This window comes from Anomaloglossus baeobatrachus, chromosome 10 (assembly GCF_048569485.1).
Source record: "Anomaloglossus baeobatrachus isolate aAnoBae1 chromosome 10, aAnoBae1.hap1, whole genome shotgun sequence".
In the NCBI taxonomy this organism is placed as follows: domain Eukaryota; kingdom Metazoa; phylum Chordata; class Amphibia; order Anura; family Aromobatidae; genus Anomaloglossus; species Anomaloglossus baeobatrachus.
The window spans coordinates 7,712,897-7,739,847 of record NC_134362.1 but is presented as its reverse complement, the minus strand read 5'-3'; the positions used below and the strand labels follow the sequence as shown (position 1 = coordinate 7,739,847).

At 52.2% G+C, this 26,951-nt stretch overlaps 1 protein-coding gene across 3 annotated transcripts in view; it reads left to right on the top strand.

Annotated features, from left to right (window-relative positions):
• DENND2B (DENN domain containing 2B) overlaps nt 1-2,896 on the top strand; it is a 386,185-nt gene extending 383,289 nt beyond the window's left edge. For all 3 annotated transcript variants that reach the window (XM_075326680.1, XM_075326681.1, XM_075326679.1), the window contains 3 exons: nt 504-743; nt 845-931; nt 2,493-2,896. In XM_075326680.1, the coding sequence (XP_075182795.1) occupies nt 504-743; nt 845-931; nt 2,493-2,527 (362 nt within the window). In that variant the 3' untranslated portion in view covers nt 2,528-2,896. The remainder of the gene's footprint in view (nt 1-503; nt 744-844; nt 932-2,492) is intronic.
• The last annotated feature ends 24,055 nt before the right edge of the window (nt 2,897-26,951 follow it).

The following is a 26,951-nucleotide window of genomic DNA, read 5'->3' as shown; positions in this document are numbered from 1 at the left end:
TACCCGGAATTATGCTGTAATTGTCCATGGAGACATCGCACCTTATACGTGACGTTCTCCGGATGACTCTGGGGTGGAGGACCCCTCTGCGATGTCCCGATAATCTGTGCACAATGAAACGTTCTGCGACTTTCTAGAAGACTTAACCATACAATTCTTCACCATTATAAAGATCTATGCTTGCTTACAGTGAGTAGAAAATCTCTAGTTTACATACAGAGGCTGAAATTACCTCCTAATGAAACTGACATTGGGCGCAGCACGAGCGCTGACACACTGTAACGAGCTCTGCTCCTCTGTCACATCAGTGCACCATGAACCCCGGGGTCAGAGGCAGAAATAGAATCCACATATACACCATATATAGATTCCCAGGACCGCCAGCGAGGCAGTCAGGTGCCGGACTATCGGATGGACCCTGCTGATCTGGTAGCGGCTGCTGTAAAATATTCGTGACTGCTGTTCTCTCCCAATCATTAACCACGTCTCTTTCTGCATCGCAGAGTGTAACACGCTGAACGGTCTCGTGTCTGAGGTCTTCATCCGCTTCTTCGTGGAGACCATCGGCCATTACTCCTTGTTCCTGGCTCAGAACGAGCGTGGAGAGAGGGTCTTCCAGAGAGAAGCTTTCCGCAAATCTGTGGCCTCCAAGAGCATCCGCCGATTTCTGGAGGTTTTCATGGAATCTCAGATGTTTGCCGGATTCATCCAGGACAGAGAGCTCAGAAAATGTCGAGCCAAAGGTGAGTGATGTACGCCCAGCACCCCACATCTGGCGAGTTCCTGGAGTGCGGGGTCCGCACACGGTCATATATCTGACACGTTATCGCTCTTCTCCGCACAGGTCTGTTTGAGCAACGGGTGGAGCAGTATCTGGAGGAGCTGCCCGACCACGAGCAGAGTGGAGTCAACAAGTTCTGGAGAGGACTCGGTGAGATGTATCTGATCTTACTGTGGGGTTGTCAGAAGACCCTCACCCTGAATGGCCGATAACTGAGACTAATAGACTGTATTCACCTGTCCTACAATCTCCTCCCTGTTATAGTCAGGAGACCACAAAAGATCTTGCAAAAATCCCATAAAAGAATGGTAGAAGATAATACACAAGAGTAGTTGGAAACTTAGCTGCCTGCAATCCACTAACTGCACAAACACAACTAGAAGTAGTGGTGGAGCATTCCTAACAAACCTAGATGCCTCGTCACCGCCGGAGAACTAACTAACCGCAAAGATGGAATGAAGAATCCTGACTTGCCTCAAAGCAGCCCCAAAGGAAAGTCAAAGCCCCAACATATAATGACAGTGATATAAATAAAAACAACACACAGATGGTAGATATAGAATTAAGCAAAGTGAGGCCCTGCTAGCTAGATACAAAAGTATAGGATAGATTACTGGTTGCAGCCAGTAAAAACCCTGAATAATACCAACACCTGATAATCAAAAATTCCCTAAAAGATCACACGACCTTCCTCCCACTATATCAGGAACTCTTGTGCAAATACGTTTAAATAGAAAATGCAAATATAATAGAAAAGATCTTAACTACAAAAACACAGGAGATACAAAAATACAAAAACTCCTGAACAAAACAGGGAGTAAACACTGCCTTTCTTGCTGGGAATAAATAGTCCTCCAAAAATAGTGCAGGAAGAGCTCTTATTCACATGCAAGAAAAAAAAGGGAATATTCTCAAACACTGATCTAGAAAAAGACAAAGATTAAGCAGAAAAGCCCTTCAGTGCAAATTCAGCCTATAACCAGGCTCCAAGGGAGCAAAATACTCATCAGATATAGCTGCAGACTCAGAAGGACATGGAAACAAAACCGATGCAAAGTAACGAAAAATTGCTGTAGAAATCATTCCTGGAATATCCAGAAAGAAGAAAAAAGGCAAAATAAAAACCTAAAAGGAAAGGCAAAAGCCTAAAGGCTGGAGGGCAAATTCAGGACATCTTAACATGGAGCATAAACAATTATCACCAGCAAAGGCTAGACAGAGACTGCCCTCCTATATCCCCCCAGGCTGGACTCCATAGGCTTCCTGAAACAGCAATCATCTCCAACACCTGTCTGAGCGACAGATGCAGAATCAGACTCACCACCAGCACTAGCCACCAGACGGAGCCCAGAAACACTGCCGGGAACAGCAGCATCTCTGATGATATTCACAACACCTCCCCCAGTAATGGCTGATAACGAGGAGAAATAGATTGTAGTGACCTGTCCACAATCTCCTCCCCCAGTAATGGCTGATAACAGGGAGTAATAGATTGTACTCATGTGTCCTACAGTCTCCTCCCCAAGTAATGGCTGATAACAGGGAGTAATAGATCGCAGTCACCCGTCCTATGGTCTCCTCCCACTAGTAATGGCTGATAACAGAGACTGTTATTGTACCTTATCAGGAGGGAGAATATTTTGGAGCCGTGCGCCCCTGTTTCTTCCTTTTCTCGGGGAATCTGTCTCTGACATTTTGTGTCTTTATACAGGAAACAAGATGAAGTTTCTCCATAAGAAGAGCTGAGACCTCGGCAGTGGCGGCAGGGACTGTGCGGCTCCGAGTTACAGATAATATACCAGACACCCCCCACGGACTGATATTCGGGGGCGCAGCAACTGATGATTGGGAATCACCACTTATATATTTGTAAATACTGACTTTTTGTTTTTTTAAACTTGTAATTTTTTATGAGGCAAAATAAACTGTGGTAAATGGCGCAGAAGGCGGCGTCCGGTGTGAAAGACTGTACAGATGGAGCTCGCTCTGCCCGCTCACACATTGGCCAATGTCTTATGGTCAATAGACTTGCACTATGACTGCACCAATAAAGAAGAAACGATCCTAGCGGGCAGAGCGGCTGATGAGCGGGACGTAATAAACGCTGAGATTAAAGCCTCGAGTCATGTGATCATTTACTCCTCGTACCTGCAGTCCTATGTAACACCGCAGATACCACAGTAAGGTCATGATGAGTTGGACAAATGAGAACGTCAGCTTGCTACATATGTAAGAGACAGGACCCAAGTGCACCCTGCTGTACATTACTATGGCATTATCTGCAGCCACCACTAGGGGGAGCTCCTGTATACAGATACATAAGATCCTGTCTGCAGACACCACTAGGGGGAGCTCCCTGCAACAGAGATACATTATAAGATCCTGTCTGCAGCCACCACTAGGGGGAGCTCCCTGTATACAGAGATACATGATAAGCTCTTGTCTGCAGCCACCACTAGGGGGAGCTCCCTGTATACAGAGATACATGATAAGATCCTGTCTGCAGCCACCACTAGGGGGAGCTCCCTGCAACAGAGATACATTATAAGATCCTGTCTGCAGCCACCACTAGGGGGAGCTCCCTCTATACAGAGATACATGATAAGATCCTGTCTGCAGCCACCACTAGAGGGAGCTCCCTGTATACAGAGATACATGATAAGATCCTGTCTGCAGTCACCACTAGGTGGAGCTCCCTGTATACAGAGATACATGATAAGATCCTGTCTGCAGTCACCACTAGGGGGAACTCCCTGTATACAGAGATACATGATAAGATACTGTCTGCAGCCTCCACTAGGGGGAGCTCCCTGTAACAGAGATACATGATAAGATCCTGTCTGCAGCCACCACTAGGGGGAGCTCCCTGTATACAGAGATACATGATAAGATCCTGTCTGCAGTCACCACTAGAGGGAGCTCCCTGTATACAGAGATACATGATAAGATCCTGTCTGCAGTCACCACTAGGGGGAGTTCCCTGTATACAGAGATACATTATAAGATCCTGTCTGTAGCCACCACTAGGGGGAGCTCCCTGTATACAGAGATACATGATAAGATCCTGTCTGCAGCCACCACTAGGGGGAGCTCCCTGTATACAGAAATACATAAGATCCTGTCTGTAGCCACCACTAGGGGGAGCTCCCTGTATACAGAGAAACATGATAAGATCCTGTCTGCAGCCACCACTAGGGGAGCTCCCTGTATAAAGAGATACATGATAAGATCCTGTCTGCAGTCACCACTAGGGGGAGCTCCCTGTATAAAGAGATACATGATAAGATCCTGTCTGCAGTCACCACTAGGGGGAGCTCCCTGTATACAGAGATACATGATAATATCCTGTCTGCAGCCACCACTAGGGGGAGCTCCCTGTATACAGAATACATAAGATCCTGTCTGTAGCCACCACTAGGGGGAGCTCCCTGTATACAGAGATACATGATAAGATCCTGTCTGCAGCCACCACTAGGGGGAGCTCCCTGTATACAGAAATACATAAGATCCTGTCTGTAGCCACCACTAGGGGGAGCTCCCTGTATACAGAGATACATGATAAGATCCTGTCTGCAGCCACCACTAGGGGAGCTCCCTGTATACAGAGATACATGATAAGATCCTGTCTGCAGCCACCACTAGGGGGAGCTCCCTGTATACAGAGATACATGATAAGATCCTGTCTGCAGTCACCACTAGGGGGAGCTCCCTGTATACAGAGATACATGATAATATCCTTTCTTTTTCGCTCCTAATTGGGAGACCCAGACAATTGGGTGTATAGCTACTGCCTCCGGAGGCCGCACAAAGTACTACACTTAAAAGTGTAAGGCCCCTCCCCTTCTGGCTATACACCCCCCCGTGGGAGCACGGGTCCTTCAGTTTTTTGCTTTGTGCGAAGGAGGTCAGACACGCACGCATAGCTCCACTGTTTAGTCAGCAGCAGCTGCTGACTATGTCGGATGGAAGAAAAGAGGGCCCATACAGGGCCCCCAGCATGCTCCCTTCTCACCCCACTTTCTGTCGGTGGTGCTTGTTAAGGTTGAGGTACCCATTGCGGGTACGGAGGCTGGAGCCCACATGCTGATTCCTTCCCCATCCCCATTAGGGCTCTGGGCGAAGTGGGATTTTACCGGTCTCCAGGCACTGAGACCGTGCTCCATCCACAGCCCCTGGAGAAGCCGCTGGATATGGAGCTGAGTATCGTCAGGGACATGGCCCTGCTCCGTCAAGGTACTCTGTGTCCCCGTGCATACGCGCGCACACCGCAGCATTGCTGGGTGTGTTAGTGCGCCGGGGACAACAGCGCTGCTGCGCTTGTGCCATTTCCTCACTTCAGCTTAGCTGAGTGGGTAGACTCAGGGAGAACGGTCGCGCCGGCCGCTGGGACTGCGACGCGGCTGGGACTTGTGGTGCGCCGGGGACTTCCGCGCTGACCGTGCATATATCACGGCCGCGCTTATTACTACAGTCCCCGGCTTTTGCGGCCTAGTTCGTTCGTTCCCGCCTCCGCACCTGCCAGTCAGGAGGAGGGCGGGACGCTGTACAGAGCATCAGCGCTGAGGGCTGGAGTCTTTTTTACATACTCCAGCCCTCACACCAGGCACAGTAGGACGCAGTTTCCCGCACTTTGTTTGTGGCACGCCCACGGTCCGCCCCTCTTCACTGAACGCCGGCAGCCATTCCTGCCTGCACGCTGAGCTGCAGAGGGGAGACGGGGAGACCCAGACACGGGATTCTACGGCCTCATACCCGCTGTTCAGCGGGCGGTAAGCAGCCCTCAAGGGCTCACCCCCACTTGTGCCGTTTGTATACTGAGTATTTTGTGTTTGCAAATACTTTGTACTGTACGGTCGCTGGTGATTCTCGGCTATATACCCTCCTAGATTACAAGGAGGCAACAGCATGTCGTCCGCAAAACGCAAGGGTGCTAAGGCACAGACATTATATGCTGCCTGTACCGCATGTGGGGCTGCTCTACAACAGTCCCAGACAACCTAAGCGGGCTCGTTATGAGGGGCCCTCAACTTCGTCTCACTGGTCAGGATCCCAGCGGGACGAATCTATGGGTGATGAGGCGGATGTAACTGATCAAGATTCTGATCCTGGGACCGCTCTCAATCTGGATACACCGGATGGTGACGCCATAGTGAATGATCTTATAGCGTCCATCAATAGGATGTTAGATATTTCCCCGCCAGCTCCTCCTGCGGAGGAGGCAGCTTCACAGCAGGAGAAATTCCATTTTAGATATCCCAAGCGTAAATTAAGCACTTTTCTGGACCACTCTGACTTTAGAGATGCAATCCAGAAACACCACGCTTATCCTGAGAAGCGGTTTTCTAAACGGCTTAAAGATACACGCTATCCTTTTCCCCCTGACGTGGTCAAGGGCTGGACCCTGTGTCCCAAGGTGGACCCTCCAATCTCCAGGCTTGCAGCTAGATCCTTAGTTGCAGTAGAAGATGGAGCGGCACTTAAAGATGCCACTGACAGGCAGATGGAGCTCTGGCTGAAATCCATCTATGAAGCTATTGGAGTGTCGTTGGCGCCAGCTTTTGCAGCCGTATGGGCACTCCAAGCCATTTCAGCTGGGCTTATACAAGTCGACTCGGTCACACGTACATCTGCCCCGCAGGTGGCACCATTGACCTCTCAAATGTCTGCATTCGCGTCTTACGCGATTAATGCTGTCCTGGACTCTACGAGCCGTACGGCGGTGGCGTCAGCCAACTCCGTGGTTTTGCGCAGAGCCCTGTGGTTGAGAGAATGGAAGGCAGATTCTTCTTCCAAGAAGTGCTTAACCAGTTTGCCATTTTCTCGTGACCAATTGTTTGGGGAGCGTTTGGATGAAATCATTAAACACTCCAAGGGTAAGGACTCATCCTTACCTCAACACAGACAAAACAAGCCCCAACAAAGGAGGGGTCAGTCTGGTTTTCAGTCCTTTCGAGGCTCAGGCAGGTCCCAATTCTCCTCGTCCAAAAGGACTCAAAAGGATCAGAGAGGCTCAGATTCTTGGCGGACTCAGTCACGCCCAAAAAAGACAGCAGGAAGAACCGTTACCAAGACGGCTTCCTCATGACTTTCAGCCTCCTCTCTCCGCATCCTCGGTCGGTGGCAGGCTCTCCCGCTTTGGCGACATTTGGCTGTCACAGGTCAAAGACCGTTGGGTGAAGGACATTCTGTCTCACGGGTACAGGATAGAGTTCAGCTCTCGTCCTCCAACTCGTTTCTTCAGGACTTCCCCACCGCCCGACCGAGCCGATGCTCTGCTGCAGGCGGTGGCCGCTCTAAAGGCGGAAGGAGTGGTGACTTCCGTTCCTCTTCAGGAACAAGGTCACGGTTTTTACTCCAATCTGTTTGTGGTGCCAAAGAAGGACGGGTCCTTTCGGCCCGTCCTGGATCTAAAGTTGCTCATCAAACACGTAAAAACCAGGAGGTTCCGGATGGAATCTCTACGCTCCGTCATCGCCTCAATGTCTCAAGGAGATTTCTTAGCATCAATAGACATCAAAGATGCTTATCTTCACGTGCCGATTGCGCCAGAGCATCAGCGTTTTCTACGCTTCGTTATAGAAAGCGAACACCTGCAGTTCGTAGCGTTACCTTTCGGGCTGGCGACAGCCCCTCGGGTCTTCACCAAGGTCATGGCAGCAGTAGTAGCTGTCCTGCACTCGCAGGGTCACTCCATGATCCCGTATTTGTACGATCTACTTATAAAGGCACCCTCTCAAGAGGCATGCCAACACAGTCTGGACGTGGCACTGAAGACTCTCCAGAGTTTCGGGTGGATTATCAACTTTTCAAAGTCAAATCTAACCCCGACCCAATCACTAACATATCTTGGCATGGAGTTTCATACTCTCTCAGCGATAGTGAAGCTTCCACTGGACAAGCAGTGCTCTCTGCAGACAGGGGTGCAATCTCTCCTGCAGAACCAGTCCCACTCCTTGAGGCGCCTCATGCATTTCCTAGGGAAGATGGTGGCAGCAATGGAAGCAGTCCCTTTCGCGCAGTTTCATCTGCGCCCTCTACAATGGGACATTCTCCGCCAATGGGACGGGAAGTCGACGTCCCTCGACAGGGATGTCTCCCTCTCTCAGGCAGCCAAGGACTCTCTCCGATGGTGGCTTCTTCCCACCTCATTGTCAAAAGGAAAGTCGTTCCTACCCCCATCCTGGGCGGTGGTCACGACAGATGCGAGCCTATCAGGGTGGGGAGCAGTGCTTCTTCACCACAGGGCTCAGGGTACGTGGACTCAGAGAGAGTCCACCCTTCAGATCAATGTTCTGGAAATCAGAGCAGTCTATCTTGCTCTGCGAGCCTTCCAACAGTGGCTGGAGGGCAAGCAGATCCGGATTCAGTCGGACAATTCCACAGCGGTGGCGTACATCAACCACCAAGGGGGAACACGCAGTCGGCAAGCCTTTCAAGAAGTCCGGCGGATTCTGACGTGGGTGGAAAACACAGCATCCACCATATCCGCAGTTCACATCCCAGGCGTGGAAAACTGGGAAGCAGACTTTCTCAGTCGCCAGGGCATGGACGCAGGGGAATGGTCCCTTCACCCGGACGTGTTTCAGGAGATCTGTCGCCGCTGGGGGATGCCGGACGTCGACCTGATGGCGTCACGGCACAACAACAAGGTCCCGGTTTTCATGGCACGGTCTCACGATCACCGAGCTCTGGCGGCAGACGCCTTAGTTCAGGATTGGTCGCAGTTCCGACTACCTTATGTGTTTCCACCTCTGGCATTGTTGCCCAGAGTGCTCCGCAAAATCAGGTCCGACTGCCGTTGCGCCATTCTCGTCGCTCCAGACTGGCCAAGGAGGTCGTGGTACCCGGATCTGTGGCATCTTACGGTAGGACAACCGTGGGCGCTACCAGGCCGTCCAGGTTGCTGTCTCAAGGGCCGTTTTTCCATCTAAATTCTGCGGCCCTGAACCTGACTGTGTGGCCATTGAGTCCTGGATCCTAGGGACCTCAGGTTTATCTCATGATGTTGTTGCCACCATGAGACAGGCTAGGAAACCATCCTCCGCCAAGATCTACCACAGAACGTGGAAGATATTCTTATCTTGGTGCTCTGCTCAGGGAGTTTCTCCCTGGCCATTTGCATTGCCTATTTTTCTTTCCTTCCTGCAGTCTGGGTTGGAAAAAGGTTTGTCGCTTAGCTCCCTTAAAGGACAAGTCTCTGCGCTATCCGTATTCTTTCAGAAGCGCCTGGCGCGACTTCCTAAGGTACGCACGTTCCTGCAAGGGGTTTGTCATATCGTTCCCCCTTACAAGCGGCCATTGGAACCCTGGGATCTGAACAAGGTTCTAATTGCTCTCCAGAAGCCACCTTTCGAGCCTATGAAGGAGATTTCCTTTTCTCGGCTTTCACAGAAAGTGGCTTTTCTGGTGGCGGTCACGTCTCTTCGGAGAGTGTCAGAGCTGGCGGCGTTATCTTGCAAATCTCCCTTCCTGGTGTTTCACCAAGACAAGGTAGTACTGCGTCCAATTCCAGAGTTTCTTCCCAAGGTGGTATCTTCCTTTCATCTCAATCAGGATATCACTTTACCATCTTTGTGTCCGCATCCAGTTCACCAATTTGAAAAGGGTTTGCATCTGTTGGACCTGGTGAGAGCACTCAGGATCTACATTTCCCGCACGGCGCCTCTGCGCCGTTCGGATGCACTCTTTATCCTGGTCGCTGGTCAGCATAAAGGGTCGCAAGCTTCCAAATCCACCCTTGCGCGGTGGATCAAGGAACCAATTCTTCACGCCTACCGTTCTGCTGGGCTTCCGACTCCTTCTGGACTGAAGGCCCATTCTACCAGAGCCGTGGATGCGTCCTGGGCATTACGGCATCAGGCTACGGCTCAGCAGGTGTGCCAGGCGGCTACCTGGTCGAGTCTGCACACTTTTACCAAGCATTATCAGGTGCATACCTACGCTTCGGCGGATGCCAGCCTAGGTAGACAAGTCCTGCAGGCGGCGGTGGCCCACCTGTAAGAAAGGGCTGCCTGACAGCCCGATCACGAGGTATTCTTTTACCCACCCAGGGACTGCTTTTGGACGTCCCAATTGTCTGGGTCTCCCAATTAGGAGCGAAAAAGAAGGGAATTTTGTTTACTTACCGTAAATTCCTTTTCTTCTAGCTCCAATTGGGAGACCCAGCACCCGCCCTGTTTTTTCTTAGGGTATTTGTTTTTCGGGTGCACATGTTGTTCATGTTAATAACTTACGTTCTCCGATATTGTTATCGGATTGAATTTGTTTTTGAAACAGTTATTGGCTTTCCTCCTTCTTGCTTTTGCACTAAAACTGAGGGACCCGTACTCCCACGGGGGGGTGTATAGCCAGAAGGGGAGGGGCCTTACACTTTTAAGTGTAGTACTTTGTGCGGCCTCCGGAGGCAGTAGCTATACACCCAATTGTCTGGGTCTCCCAATTGGAGCTAGAAGAAAAGGAATTTACGGTAAGTAAACAAAATTCCCTTCGTCTGCAGTCACCACTAGGGGGAGCTCCCTGTATACAGAGATACATGATAAGATCCTGTCTGCAGTCACCACTAGGGGGAGCTCCCTGTATACAGAGATACATGATAATATCCTGTCTGCAGTCACCACTAGGGGGAGCTCCCTGTATACAGAGATACATGATAAGGTCCTGTCTGCAGTCACCACTAGGGAGAGCTCCCTGTATACAGAGATACATGATAAGATCCCGTCTGCAGCCACCACTAGGGGGAGCTCCCTGTATACAGAGATACATGATAAGATCCTGTCTGCAGCCTCCACTAGGGGGAGCTCCCTGTATACAGAGATACATGATAAGATCCTGTCTGCAGCCACCACTAGGGGGAGCTCCCTGTATACAGAGATACATGATAAGATCCTGTCTGCAGCCACCACTAGGGGGAGCTCCCTGTATACAGAGATACATGATAAGATCCTGTCTGCAGCCAGCCACCACTAGGGGGAGCTCCCTGTATACAGAGATACATGATAAGATCCTGTCTGCAGTCACCACTAGGGGGAGCTCCCTGTATACAGAGATACATGATAAGATCCTGTCTGCAGCCACCACTAGGGGGAGCTCCCTGTATACAGAGATACATGATAAGATCCTGTCTGCAGCCACCACTAGGGGGAGCTCCCTGTATACAGAGATACATGATAAGATCCTGTCTGCAGCCACCACTAGGGGGAGCTCCCTGTATACAGAGATACATGATAAGATCCTGTCTGCAGCCACCACTAGGGGGAGCTCCCTGTATACAGAGATACATGATAAGATCCTGTCTGCAGTCACCACTAGGGGGAGCTCCCTGTATACAGAGATACATGATAAGATCCTGTCTGTAGCCACCACTAGGGGGAGCTCCCTGTATACAGAGATACATGATAAGCTCCTGTCTGTAGCCACCACTAGGGGGAGCTCCCTGTATACAGAGATACATGATAAGATCCTGTCTGCAGCCACCACTAGGGGGAGCTCCCTGTATACAGAGATACATGATAAGATCCTGTCTGCAGCCACCACTAGGGGGAGCTCCCTGTATACAGAGATACATGATAAGATCCTGTCTGCAGCCACCACTAGGGGGAGCTCCCTGTATACAGAGATACATGATAAGATCCTGTCTGCAGCCACCACTAGGGGGAGCTCCCTGTATACAGAGATACATGATAAGATCCTGTCTGTAGCCACCACTAGGGGGAGCTCCCTGTATACAGAGATACATGATAAGCTCCTGTCTGTAGCCACCACTAGGGGGAGCTCCCTGTTTTGTTTTTTTTTTCTTTTCCTACTTTCAGGTTTTGAAAAACGCCAGGTAGAAAAAAAAGGAATACGCAAAAACCTTTAGATAAGAAGATCAAAGTAGATTCACCCTGAAATGAACATGTGACGGGGTATGCGACAGAGCACTAAGGGACACCAGACCGATGAACAATCCAAGAAGATTTAATGAGGCAGGGAGCATAAAACATCCAATATCCAAATGGTTCTTTAGAGTCCACACAAAGGAAACAGATCCGGGGCGTCACACAGAAATCCAATGCCAAGGAAAATGCAACAACAGTCCTTAGATGAGTTCCTTAAATCCGGTAGTGTGACTGGGACAACACAATCCCAAATAGCAGCTGCTCTTCAATGTCCAATCGTCCATACCCGGGCGGCAGGATCTGCCCTCAGCACAGATCCTCGTCCTTCAGCCAGCAAAGCATCAACTAAACTAAAAAACATGTGGCTGAATCTCCCACCTCTCCTTAGATCCACCCCCTTCAAAACAAAACAATCACTGATCTCGGGGAGACCAGCCAGAGAAAACACTGCCGGCAGCCAGCGAGGGCGCTCAAGACAGTGAAATCCTAGGTACATTGCCCCCTGGGAAATATGCAAATCAAAAAGGTCCGTGGAGCCTCTGTTAGGAGTCTCAACACAGAAACCAGCCAGATATTCCTCCGGGAATGGCCCAGCCAAGGGGTGACTCTTTTTAGGAGACCACCATAACCACCATATTAAGTGGCCCTTTTAGTCAATATCCAACTTTGCCTAGGATTGCACCTAGGATTTCACTGTGTTGAGCGCCCTCGCTGGCTGCCGGCAGTGTTTTCTCTGGCTGGTCTCCCCGAGATCAGTGATTGTTTTGTCTTGTTGGTCTACTAGGCATTGCTCCCACCCAGCCAGAATCCTACTCCACACTGATGAGGGGCAATACCCCGAAACAGCTGTCTGTGGATGGATACCTGGCCTTGGTATTTCCCTTGTCATATCTTTAAACTTGTCAAAAAGTTGGATATTGACTAAAAGGGCCACTTAATATGGTGGTTATGGTGGTCTCCTAAATAGAGTCACCCCTTGGCTGGGTCCTTCCCGGAGGGATATCTGGCTGGTTTCTGTGTTGAGACTCCTAACAGAGGCTTCACGGACCTTTTTGATTTGCATAGATCCACCCCCTTAACATTTCTACTTGTAGCTACTAGTTAGAAAGAAGTTCCTAGACACAGTCTCCAGAGATTGTGTACTAGGGAAGCCCCCTGCAGAGGAGAACAATATGTATGCAACCCCCACCTAATCAAGGACAATAGCTACTGCTGAAGCCTGATTGCAATATGATACAGGCTGGGGGGATATAATGTTACAACCCCTTCCCCCTCAATTTGTGCACGGACTAGTGACCTCAACAGGTCGCTTGTCAAGTGCACGTAAACATGGCGGACCTGACTCAGGGCTCTTCTTGTCTGGACAATCCGCTTGCATTTTGGTGTTGGCTCCATCTTCTTTAGTGTATGGTGGAAGTGTAGAGTTGAATGATCGGCTCCAGTTTGTACCCTCCTTGACTTAAACTCTGCTTCCTGCACCCACAAATTGGCATTGTAGATCTCCCACATCATTGCCTAGGAGAATATCCGCAGGCAGGCCGCTCATCACCCCAATCACACATTGCTTGACCCCAAAGTCCAGTTCTACAATTGCTTTTGGGATATTTCTCCTTTGTCCTCCAGCCAATTCAATGGTAAACCCTGGCACTGGCTGTATCGCCTCTGGCCGAACCACTCGGGATCAGCTATTGTGAGAAATCCCCCAGAGTCATAAAACCCAAGAACTCTCTGTCCATCCAGTACAACCTCCTGTAAGTGCTTTCTTGGATGATAAGGAGAACTCGGGGCTGTGGCTCGCACCCCATAAACTCCTAGTGGTCGAACATGAGTGTCTGAGTCATTAGGCAAGTCCACTTGAAGGAGTGACACCTCTTCCCTCATTGTATTTGTTCGCTATCGGTCTCGCGCCAGTATTTAGCCTTAGATGGAGTTTACCACCCGCTTTGGGCTGCATTCACAAACAACCTGACTCCGGGGAGACTGGGTCCCACTGCGCCGGGGGCCGCTACCGGCCTACCACCGTCCGCGGGCTGGGGCCACTATTAGAAGGCTTGAACTCTCTCTTCAAAGTTCTTTTCAACTTTCCCTCACGGTACTTGTCCTCCATTTCTTCTGCTCTGATCCCGCCGCTGCCACCAGTTTGTGACGGGGTATGCAACAGAGCAGTAAAAGACACCAGACCGATGAACAATCCAAGAAGATTTAATGAGGCAGGGAGCAAAAAACATCCAATATCCAAATGGTTCTTTAGAGTTCACACAAAGGAAACAGATCCGGGGCGTCACACAGCAATCCAATGCCAAGGAAAATGCAACAACAGTCCTTAGATGTGTTCCTTAAATCCGGTAGTGTGACTGGGACAACACAATCCCAAATAGCAGCTGCTCTTCAATGTCCCATAGTCCATACCCGGGCACAAGGACCTGCCTCAGCACAGATCCTCGTCCTTCAGCCAGCAGAGCATCAACTAAACTAAAAAACATGTGGCTGAATCTCCCACCTCTCCTTGGATCCACCCCCTTAACATTTCTACTTGTAGCTTCTAGTTAGAAAGAAGTTCCTAGACACAGCCTCCAGAGATTGTGTACTTGTGGCGCCCCTGACCTGGTCAGGCACCACTGAGTACTGCACCCATGCTGGGGACAGTACAATACAGGTAATCCAGAAGGCTGACAGGGGTGTGGAACACAGGCGCATAGTGATCAGGTCTCACACATGTACCCATGAGAGGACCCCTGGGGATCCCAGGAGGGGGAAAAGCCTTGACCTTTACTGGAATAGTGGAGGGGGCCAAAAGCCTCCATCTCCTCTCAAGGGGTGTGGTGGAGAGTCTGGTTGCTAGGTGGCGTAGGCAAGAACAGGAGAGGAGGGGCAGTGAGTCAGTTAGAGCAGAACTCCATAGGGCTCAGTGAGGAGCAGACCTGTGGGGCTGTTGCTGTCTAACAGCGCCCGCGCAGTGGCTACTGACGGGGGAGAACGGTCAACTAGGAGTGCTACCCGAAATCCATCTTCAGCTAGAGAGAGAGCAACGGAGTGGGAAGTAAGGAGACTGCTAGAGAGTACCAGGCCCAAACGGGCGGCAGATCCCGAAGCGGAGATAGATCCAGCTTTCTTTTGCTAAACCTGCCGGTGTGGGGCTCTCAAAGCCCACGCCACAACACCACAAAAGCCGCAGCCACGTAGCCACAGTTAGGGCCCATAGCTCACAGGAGGCAAGAAGCTGGAGTGATCTGGCCCAGGCAACAAGCACACGGCAAACGAAGGGGAGTGAGGCTTCAGCAACTTCCCTGGGTGACCCCCATAGGGACTAAAAGTCGGGGTCACCCCAAACCAAAAAGGGCTAAGGAAGGCGAGTTAGTAGTCACCCTCACAAGTCAGCCTGAAGGACACCTGGTTCCCGCCTGGTTCATCCCAGCTACGCCCGGGTTACTCACCCTGCCACCTGAAGTGAGTAAAAACCCTGAAAGACATTCTGCCTGTGTGGAGTTATTCTGCGCCTTGTGGTACTACGCACCTACATCGGGCCCTGGGGCTTGCCTCACTCTCAGGAGGCTATTCCAACTAACTGCACATACCATCAGCCCCAGGCGACCCTCAACCTGCAGTGGCGGTCCCTACTGGCCGCAATACTGAGAGTGGCGTCACGACAATCCTAAAGAAGGTTCCCTACCTGTGACCAGACAGATCCAGCTGAGTGGAGTCCCTGAAGGTAATGCACCGACACTACACCTGTGGGGCTTCACATCTGGCGTCACGAACAGGATAAGGACTAGACCTGTTCAGACAGGTGACCATGTGCCTGGGCGGTCCGCTTGAAAAATTGGAAGCGCCGCCATATTGCCACCATGAAAAGCGCGCTGAAAAACAACAGCAGCCCGCGCTGGGAGAAGTTACCGCCCACGAAGAGGTGTGGCTACCCAGAGATCCCCTGCAGAGTTCTGACCTCGCTTGTGAAGAGAGCGGAAGCGTCCAGAGACGTCGGGACAGAAAGGGAGCCAGAAGCCTGCTGCTGGGAGAGGAGCTGCTGAAAGAGGCAGAGCGGAAACTGAACAGCTTGCTACTAGAGGCAACGGCGAGTCCACAGCTGGAGAGTCGTGCAGAAGACGACACGGAAGAAATGGCGTCTGACCGCAGAAACCCAGAACCGGGCTCCGCTGCCTGGTGGTATCGGGAGCTGGCCCAGTTCTGCGACCGACTGGAGACCCGGGTCGTGGAGCAGATCCGAGAAGAACGCATGGAACTTCTGGAGATGGCTGCCGCGGTTCAGGCCTATGAGAGGGGAACCGCACGACGAGTGCCAGACCGGACGGCGACGACTCAGACCCCGATGCTGCCACCGATGGGTGAGTCCAGTATTACCCCTGCCGGCCCGGATGCCCCGACCCCTGCTGCCACGCCCGCGGTCCCTGAAGAGGCGCCCGGCGCGGCGACGCTGACCCAGGCCGCAGCCACGCCAGGTGCGGCCCGCCAAGCCCAGGCCGCCGCAGCGATGCCCTGCTCGGCCCGCCAAGCCCCGGCCGCCGCAGCGATGCCCTGCTCGGCCCGCCAAGCCCCGGCCGCCGCAGCGATGCCCTGCTCGGCCCGCCAAGACCCGGCCGCCGCAGCGATGCCCTGCTCGGCCCGCCAAGCCCCGGCCGCCGCAGCGATGCCCTGCTCGGCCCGCCAAGCCCCGGCCGCCGCAGCGATGCCCTGCTCGGCCCACCAAGACCCGGTCCCTGCAGCGACGCCCAGCCCAGCCTGCACAGATCCCATCGCAGCTGCGACGCCGATCCAGGCCGCCGCCAAACAGGGCGCGGCCCGCCAAGACCAGGCCGCCGCCATGCCGGGCGCGGCCCGCCAAGACCAGGCCGCCGCCAAACAGGGCGCGGCCCGCCAAGAGATTGCATCACCGTTTACCCCGGCCTGCAAGGCCAGAGCAGACACCGCTCCCCAGTCCAAAGAGGTCCCTGCTGGAAAGCCCACGCTGGGGGAGGACCCCGAATACTGGCGGCTGAAGGCTGACATGGAGGCCAAGTTTCCACAATGGTTGGTGGACCGGTACATGCTCCCTCCGCATACCCCCAAGAGGATTCCAGCAACCCCTGCAGCAACCACGCCAAAGAGTCCCCTGCCTGAGCCTGCTGAAGAAAGCCCATCCCCAGCACTGCCACCAAAGGAGTGCCAAGAAGAACTAAGGGGGAGAGGAGGCCAGGAAGCTGAGGAGCTGACTCTGGAGCCACCAGCAGTGGATCTATACTCAGAGCCGGAGATGTTGCCCTATTCCCGTTGGGATGAGGAAGACCTGACACCGTCCGCTGACGAAGATCTGCCTAAAAGTCTCACCTGGGAGCTTGCAAGCTGTACCACGCAGAGTTCAGGCCGCAAGACAAGGCGTCGCAACAGAACAACGCTGTCCCCTGCACCGCCATCCCCAGAGCAGAGAGAAGTCACGGCCAGAGATCTACAGGAGAAAAGGTTCCTGAGAAGAGCCAAAGCCCACTTGCCCAGAGGACACCCTGGCAGAAACTTAAAAATGGGAGACACAGTGCAGTTCACCATGCACCAAGGAGAAAGAGGCTGGTATGCCTTAGATGTAGCACCATGTCCCAAAGAAGAAAGAAAAGACAGAGATAAAGAAACAGATGCAGCAAAGGAAACAGATGAAGATCAAGAAAGAAAAGACAAGGAACCTACAGATGAGACTACCTCAGACGACGACAAAGAGCAAGAAAGCAGCAGGTGCCGCAGCCCAACAGGCCCAAGCCCTGGTATGGAGGAGTAAAGGAAAGTAAGAAGTTCAGCAGTTAGAAAGTTAAAGTTTTTGAAAAGTTTGTTTTGCAACGTTTACGTTTAAGCATGTGCCCACAAAAACTATTGTGAGAAAACCATAAACCTTAAGGCTATGAACTGGCTATAGCCACAAACTCTCGCAGTGTAAATAGTTACACCAGAGGGCACCACCGCCACCAGAGTCAGCCTGTTTAGGGGCTTGGCTCGTCTGCAACCAGGAGGAGCCCGTCCGTATATAGGGCCTTGGCTCACCTGCGACCAGAGAGCATGCCTGTTTATGGGGCCTGGCTCTCCACCACCAAGCCAGGTATACCCTGAGACCACCAGCCCATGAAAGCCGCCTCTACATCCTGCCAGAAGTGGCTGAAGGCGCGGCCAACGGGAGAGGCAGATTGGAGGAAAGGTCTGGGGAAACGGATGGCCCAGACCTGGTTACCAAAAGGACCGGTGACCTGCCTCCTGAGAGGGTTTTGGGTGGGTTAACGGACTTGTGGGTGGAGGGTGGTGATGTATGGTACCTGGTGCTTTTAAAAATGTTTTACATGTTTTAATGTTTTATGCATTTTAAAATGTTGTCTTGCAGCCCGAGGACGTGCTGGTGATAACTAAGGGGGAATGTGGCGCCCCTGACCTGGTCAGGCACCACTGAGTACTGCACCCATGCTGGGGACAGTACAATACAGGTAATCCAGAAGGCTGACAGGGGTGTGGTACACAGGCGCATAGTAATCAGCTCTCACACATGTACCCATGAGAGGACCCCTGGGGATCCCAGGAGGGGGAAAAGCCTTGACCTTTACTGGAATAGTGGAGGGGGCCAAAAGCCTCCATCTCCTCTCAAGGGGTGTGGTAAGAGAATCTGGTTGCTAGGTGGCGTAGGCAAGAACAGGAGAGGAGGGGCAGTGAGTCAGTTAGAGCAGAACTCCATAGGGCTCAGTGAGGAGCAGACCTGTGGGGCTGTTGCTGTCTAACAGCGCCCGCGCAGTGGCTACTGACGGGGGAGAACGGTCAACTAGGAGTGCTACCCGAAATCCATCTTCAGCTAGAGAGAGAGCAACGGAGTGGGAAGTAAGGAGACTGCTAGAGAGTACCAGGCCCAAACGGGCGGCAGATCCCGAAGCGGAGATAGATCCAGCTTTCTTTTGCTAAACCTGCCGGTGTGGGGCTCTCAAAGCCCACGCCACAACACCACAAAAGCCGCAGCCACGTAGCCACAGTTAGGGCCCATAGCTCACAGGAGGCAAGAAGCTGGAGTGATCTGGCCCAGGCAACAAGCACACGGCAAACGAAGGGGAGTGAGGCTTCAGCAACTTCCCTGGGTGACCCCCATAGGGACTAAAAGTCGGGGTCACCCCAAACCAAAAAGGGCTAAGGAAGGCGAGTTAGTAGTCACCCTCACAAGTCAGCCTGAAGGACACCTGGTTCCCGCCTGGTTCATCCCAGCTACGCCCGGGTTACTCACCCTGCCACCTGAAGTGAGTAAAAACCCTGAAAGACATTCTGCCTGTGTGGAGTTATTCTGCGCCTTGTGGTACTACGCACCTACATCGGGCCCTGGGGCTTGCCTCACTCTCAGGAGGCTATTCCAACTAACTGCACATACCATCAGCCCCAGGCGACCCTCAACCTGCAGTGGCGGTCCCTACTGGCCGCAATACTGAGAGTGGCGTCACGACAATCCTAAAGAAGGTTCCCTACCTGTGACCAGACAGATCCAGCTGAGTGGAGTCCCTGAAGGTAATGCACCGACACAACACCTGTGGGGCTTCACATACTAGGCAAGCCCCCTGCAGAGGAGAACAATGTATATGCAACCCCACCAAATCAAGGACAATAGCTACTGCTGAAGCCTGATTGCAATATGATACAGGCTGGGGGGATATAATGTTACAGAACAGCAGGAGTCTTTCAGGCGCTTTGGAAGCCGATGCTTTCTGTATCCAGAATTAGGTGAGTGTATGACTCGGACAAGTGCGATGAGAGAAAATCTTGCGTTGCATTCGGACCAATGTTATTCAATGAGGGAGAGCAAATAAACAGCTTTTTTCTAATCCAGATTCTGGATGAGCGTAAAGTCGAAGCATGCTGCGATTGTCAGCGAGAGATGTGTCACTCCCACCCTTACAAAAGAAACATCGGGCTGTACTCGGATGACATCCAAGTGCAGTGCAATAATCGCATCAGCTGACAATGGAGGAAATGGGGAGACTAACCCCTCCCTCTCCTCCGCAGCTGTGATCCGATCACAGGATCAGATCACAGTTGCATGACACTTGGCTCACACTCGCAGCAGAGTGAGAGCTAGGGGTGATTAGCATAACGCATCCAATGCCATACGATCATGTGAATCCAGCCTTAGGCCGGTTTCAGACATCCGTGTGTCAGGTACGTGTGACATCCGTTTTTAACACGGATGTCACACGTACCCATGTTACCCTATTGTGTACTCAGACGGCCGTGTTTTCAGATGGACAGTGTGGCCCCGCTATTTCACACGGAGACGTGCCCGTTTTTTCTCCGGCAGCACGGGTGTCACACGGACCGCACACTCATGTGATCCATGGGACATCAGTGTGACACGGACCGGAGAAAACACGGGTTTTTAAATAAAAAGATTTTCTATATTTACCTGTATCCAGCGATGCAGTCGTCTGCTCTGCTGCCTCCCGCTCCTGACCCCCGCTCATTATTGTCATTGATTCACTGCAGTGAGCAGCTGAGAGAAGGGGCATCGCAGGGAAAAGCTGGGGACAGCACCGCCGAGGACAGCATCACTAGTGACAGGTGAGTATCCTGCCAGCATTGTGTGTGCAGGGACGTCCAGGAGGTCATCGGATTTCCCAATGAACTCTGATGACCTCCTGATGACATCCCTGAGACAACTGTGCTACAGCGAGTGTCACGATGGTGACTTCCAGGGGTTCATGAGAGTTCATTGGGAACTCCGATGACCCCCTGGATGTCACTGCACAAACTGCTGTATACTCACCTGTCACCGGCGGTGCTGTCCTCGGCGGTGCTGTCCTCGGCGGTGCTGTCCGGCGCTGTGCTGTCCGGCGCTGTCCCTGCGATGCTCCGGCTTCCAAATCTTCGAGCAGTGAATAATCAATGAAAATAATGAGCGGGGATCAGGAGCGGGAGGCAGCAGAGCCGGAGACAGCATCGCTGGATACAGGTAAACATAGAACATCTTTTCATGGCAGAGGCACGTGTTTTACCCGGTACGTGTCACATGTATGCAAACACGGATGTCACACGCGTGACACATGTGTGACCATAACCATACGTGTGACTGGTACCTGATTAAACACGGACGTCTAAAACCAGCCTTAGGCCTGCGCCACACATCCGTGCCTCCGGCACGTGTTTGTCATTTTTTACACGTACCGGCGGCACGGAGACACTTTAACCAATGCTACCCTATTGTAGCAGGCACACACACGTAAAACCACACGGAACGTGTGTCCGTGTGCGTTTGTACGTGTGTGCGTTTTTGAAAGCGCTGACATGTCCGTTTTTTCACCGGCAGCACGGGTGTCACACGGCCCGCACCCGCACCACACGGGTGTAGTGTGGATGCGGTCCCGTGTGACACGCGCCGGAGAAAACACACATGTCAGTGAAAAAAAAACAAAACATTTACTCACCTTCTCCAGCCCTCCTGTCTCTGCCGCTGCTGCCTCTTGCTGCCGACCGCCGCTCATTATTCTCATTGAATATTCACTTCACTGGCTGGCAGCAGCAGCAGCGGGGAGACGGGAGGGCTGGAGACCGAGGATCAGCACCACGGACAGCAGCGCAGACATCGGGAAGGACCAGGTGAGTATGTTAATTACCGGTTCTACGTGTGCTATCGCGGATAGCACACGTAGAACACACGTGTCACGCACGTACCAGAGACACGTACTTACCTGCACGCAACACGCAGGGAAAATACGTGTCTCTCGGCACGTGCGTGAATTTCACGTGAGTGTGGCAGAGGCCTTAGCGTGAGCCTGCAGTAACGTGATGCGTGAGTTGCGGAGGCAGCAGATGGCGCCAGCGTCCTGATTACTGCTCTGGAGGGATTATTCTCTTTCCTGCTGCTACAGTAATATGAATGAAAGTTCTGTAATAGACGACCGCCCGAGTCATCATTTACGGAGTTTTCAGTGACTTCTTTTTTTATATCTTGTGACCTTCATTAAATTCACACACACTGTGCCTTTACCACATGGTGGACAGTCCAGCTCCGGCGCTCTCCGACTTTCTGACACCTGCTGCCTCGGGGTGATCGGGCTGCTGACTGGTATCTCCAAGGTCACAGTCCCCTGGGTGACATGTGGGTGGTACCATAGTTGGGTGTTCGGTTGATGACATGTGAGTGGTCCCATGTCCGGTTGGTGATATGGGGTGGTCCCACAGTCCGGTGTCCAGTTGGTGACACGTGAGTGGTCCCATATTCCCATGTCTGGTTTGTGATATGTAAGTAGTCCCATAGTCCGATGTCCAGTTGGTGGCATGGATTGTCATATGGTCCTGTGTCCGGTTGGTGACAGGTGCCAGGTCCTTTGATCACGATAACTTTCTTGATCCCCTTCTGCTGAAGTGTGACTGGATGCTGACGCTTTGTTTTATCAGGGCGGTCACCTGCGCTCATTACCCCCTGAACCATCAGTTCAGTGCTCTCTGCACCATGCGCCCCATACACTGTACCATACAGCGCTCTGCAGCATCATATGGTGCGCCATACTGTGTGACATACGGTGCGCCATACTGTGTGACATACGGTGCGCCATACTGTGTGACATACGGTGCGCCATACTGTGTGACATACGGTGCGCCATACTGTGTGACATACGATGCACCATACTGTGTGACATACGGTGCGCCATACTGTGTGACATACGGTGCGCCATACTGTGTGACATACGATGCACCATACTGTGTGACATACAGTGCGCCATACTGTGTGACATACGGTGCGCCATACTGTGTGACATACGATGCACCATACTGTGTGACATACGGTGCGCCATACTGTGTGACATACGGTGCGCCATACTGTGTGACATACAGTGCGCCATAGTGTGTGACATACAGTGCGCCATACTGTGTGGCATATGATGCACCATAGTGTGTGACATACGGTACGCCATAGTGTGTGACATACAGTGCGCCATACTGTGTGACATACGGTGCGCCATACTGTGTGACATACGGTGCGCCATACTGTGTGACATACGGTGCGCCATACTGTGTGACATACGGTGCGCCATACTGTGTGACATACGGTGCGCCATACTGTGTGACATACGGTGCGCCATACTGTGTGACATACGATGCACCATACTGTGTGACATACGGTGCGCCATACTGTGTGACATACGATGCACCATACTGTGTGACATACGGTGCGCCATACTGTGTGACATACGGTGCGCCATACTGTGTGACATACGGTGCGCCATACTGTGTGACATACGGTGCGCCATACTGTGTGACATACGGTGCGCCATACTGTGTGACATACGGTGCGCCATACTGTGTGACATACGGTGCGCCATACTGTGTGACATACGATGCACCATACTGTGTGACATACGGTGCGCCATACTGTGTGACATACGATGCACCATACTGTGTGACATACGGTGCACCATACTGTGTGACATACGATGCACCATACTGTGTGAAATACGGTGCGCCATACTGTGTGACATACGGTGCACCATAGTGTGTGACATACGGTGCGCCATAGTGTGTGACTCACGATGCACCATACTGTGTGGCATATCGTGCGCCATACTGTGTGACATACGGTGCGCCATACTGTGTGACATACGGTGCACCATAGTGTGTGACATACGGTGCGCCATAGTGTGTGACATACGGTACACCATAGTGTGTGACATACGGTGTGCCATACTGTGTGACATACAATGTACCATACTGTGTGACATACGGTGCGCCATACTGTGTGACATACGGTGCACCATAGTGTGTGACATACGGTGCGCCATACTGTGTGACATACGATGCACCATACTGTGTGACATACGGTGCGCCATACTGTGTGACATACGGTGCGCCATACTGTGTGGCATACGGTACACCATAGTGTGTGACATACAGTGCGCCATAGTGTGTGGCATATGATGCACCATACTGTGTGACATACGATGCACCATACTGTGTGACATACGGTGCGCCATAGTGTGTGACATACGGTGCGCCATACTGTGTGGCATACGGTACACCATACTGTGTGACATACAGTGCGCCATACTGTGTGACATACGATGCACCATAGTGTGTGACATACAGTGCGCCATACTGTGTGACATACGATGCACCATAGTGTGTGACATACAGTGCGCCATACTGTGTGGCATATGATGCACCATAGTGTGTGACATACGGTACGCCATAGTGTGTGACATACAGTGCGCCATACTGTGTGACATACGGTGCGCCATACTGTGTGACATACGGTGCGCCATAGTGTGTGACATACGGTGCGCCATACTGTGTGGCATACGGTACACCATACTGTGTGACATACAGTGCGCCATACTGTGTGACATACGATGCACCATAGTGTGTGACATACAGTGCGCCATACTGTGTGACATACGATGCACCATAGTGTGTGACATACGGTACGCCATAGTGTGTGACATACAGTGCGCCATACTGTGTGACATACGGTGCGCCATACTGTGTGACATACGATGCACCATAGTGTATGACATACAATGCACCATTTAGTGCAATACATTGTGCCATACTGTGTCCCATCGCTGCGTCGTGCAATGCCGCTCTCATCATCTGACACTACAAGCAATGATGAAATAAGGAATGTGGATGGATCCACCGCAGCAAGTTTCAGGCGTGTGTGGGGTCAGGGCTGCGCCCCTCAGTGGTGACATATGAAGACTGCACCGGTTGCATGTTCGTGCGTTCGTCACAGACCGTGTGGAGAGGGCTGGGACAAGTAGCTGCAGAGGATGAGGAGATCACAGGGCAGGAGCCAATTCCAGAGCACAGGTGCAGCACGAAAGAAGTCTCAGAGATGGGAGGCAGCGATGGACGACTGCAGCCCAATCAGCAGCTGCTGGGAGAACATGCGAGACATGTAGAAAGATGCAGCATGGTGGAGACGTGTGAAGAGGACTAGAGATTACATTCGGCAGCTCGTCCTGCAGATTTTGATTTTTCTTTTTGGGTGTGGGTGCATTTTTGCATACCCCTCCCCCACTAGGTATTGGTACCAGTTGACACAAACACTTGTAATACAGTTACAACAAAACAAAAGGCCACAATGTCCGCCGCTTGTCTGTGAGTTTAGCTTTACCCCAGCGCAGCAGTGGCGCCCCCATGATGGGTCAGGGAGAAGGCGGAACAGCAGCAGCAACAACCACTCTCCGGTCACAGAGGATGAGGGTGATTGTCCCAGTGCTCCACAGCCCAGATACTAAATATATCACAGGTGAGTAATAGCTATTACTCCCTGTTATCAGCCATTACTGGGAGGAGGTGAATGTAGGACAGGCGAGTTTAATCTATTTCTCCCTGTTATCAGCCATTACTGGGAGGTGAATGTAGGACAGGCGAGTTTAATCTATTACTCCCTGTTATCAGCCATTACTGTGGCACGTCACCTGCATCCCCTGATCCTCAGACTTTACGGGTTGTGGAGCTCAGGTCGCTGCTGATCACGTGGGACAATAATCATGAAAAGTCTCGGATCTCTGCTTGCTGTCAGTGAATGGAGATCTTGTTCTTTACATCTGGAGCCTGAAATCTGTGATATTCGCAGAGATCTGGCGATTTCTCTTGTCAGCGGGGGAATCCTCCGGTGAGATCTGCGCTCGGTGACTCCAGATGGATCATTAGAGGACGAGGTGACGGAGATAATGAGGCAGAACAGACAAATTACCAGTGTCGCTCGTCTCATTATCGCCTCCTCAGTAATCATGGGGTTAATAATGATGTAATTCCCCGGAGTAACCGGACAAAACATCCCCCATCAGTAGCATTGGGGGATTATACACTAGAATTACTTCATTTTTCCACATTTTATTGGGGACTCGGCTTTGTCTGGTGAGAAGATAAGAGACAGATCTCAGGACTCGAAACACAAAGACGTCATAATAAATAATGTTTTTATTATCGGCCAATTATGGATTGTTTCTGGGTGACCTGATCGGTGATAACATGATCTGTAGGACAGCGCCACCTGCTGTCAGGTCAGTGTGATCTCTATGGGACAGCGCCACCTGCTGTCAGGTCAGTGTGATCTCTGTAGGACAGCGCCACCTGCTGTCAGGTCAGTGTGAGCTCTGCAGGACAGCGCCACCTGCTGTCAGGTCAGTGTGATCTCTATGGGACAGCGCCACCTGCTGTCAGGCCAGTGTGATCTCTATGGGACAGCGCCACCTGCTGTCAGGTCAGTGTGATCTCTATGGGACAGCGCCACCTGCTGTCAGGTCAGTGTGATCTCTATGGGACAGCGCCACCTGCTGTCAGGTCAGTGTGATCTCTATGGGACAGCGCCACCTGCTGTCAGGTCAGTGTTATCTCTGGGACAGCGCCACCTGCTGTCAGGTCAGTGTGATCTCTGCAGGACAGCGCCACCTGCTGTCAGGTCAGTGTGAGCTCTGCAGGACAGCGCCACCTGCTGTCAGGTCAGTGTGATCTCTATGGGACAGCGCCACCTGCTGTCAGGTCAGTGTGATCTCTATGGGACAGCGCCACCTGCTGTCAGGTCAGTGTGATCTCTATGGGACAGCGCCACCTGCTGTCAGGTCAGTGTGATCTCTGCAGGACAGCGCCACCTGCTGTCAGGTCAGTGTGATCTCTATGGGACAGCGCCACCTGCTGTCAGGTCAGTGTGAGCTCTGGGACAGCGCCACCTGCTGTCAGGTCAGTGTGAGCTCTGCAGGACAGCGCCACCTGCTGTCAGGTCAGTGTGATCTCTGGGACAGCGCCACCTGCTGTCAGGTCAGTGTGATATCTATGGGACAGCGCCACCTGCTGTCAGGTCAGTGTGATCTCTGGGACAGCGCCACCTGCTGTCAGGTCAGTGTGAGCTCTGGGACAGCGCCACCTGCTGTCAGGTCAGTGTGATCTCTGTAGGACAGCGCCACCTGCTGTCAGGTCAGTGTGATCTCTATGGGACAGCGCCACCTGCTGTCAGGTCAGTGTAATCTCTGCAGGACAGCGCCACCTGCTGTCAGGTCAGTGTGATCTCTATGGGACAGCGCCACCTGCTGTCAGGTCAGTGTTATCTCTGGGACAGCGCCACCTGCTGTCAGGTCAGTGTGATCTCTGCAGGACAGCGCCACCTGCTGTCAGGTCAGTGTGATCTCTGTAGGACAGCGCCACCTGCTGTCAGGTCAGTGTGATCTCTATGGGACAGCGCCACCTGCTGTCAGGTCAGTGTAATCTCTGCAGGACAGCGCCACCTGCTGTCAGGTCAGTGTGAGCTCTGCAGGACAGCGCCACCTGCTGTCAGGTCAGTGTGATCTCTATGGGACAGC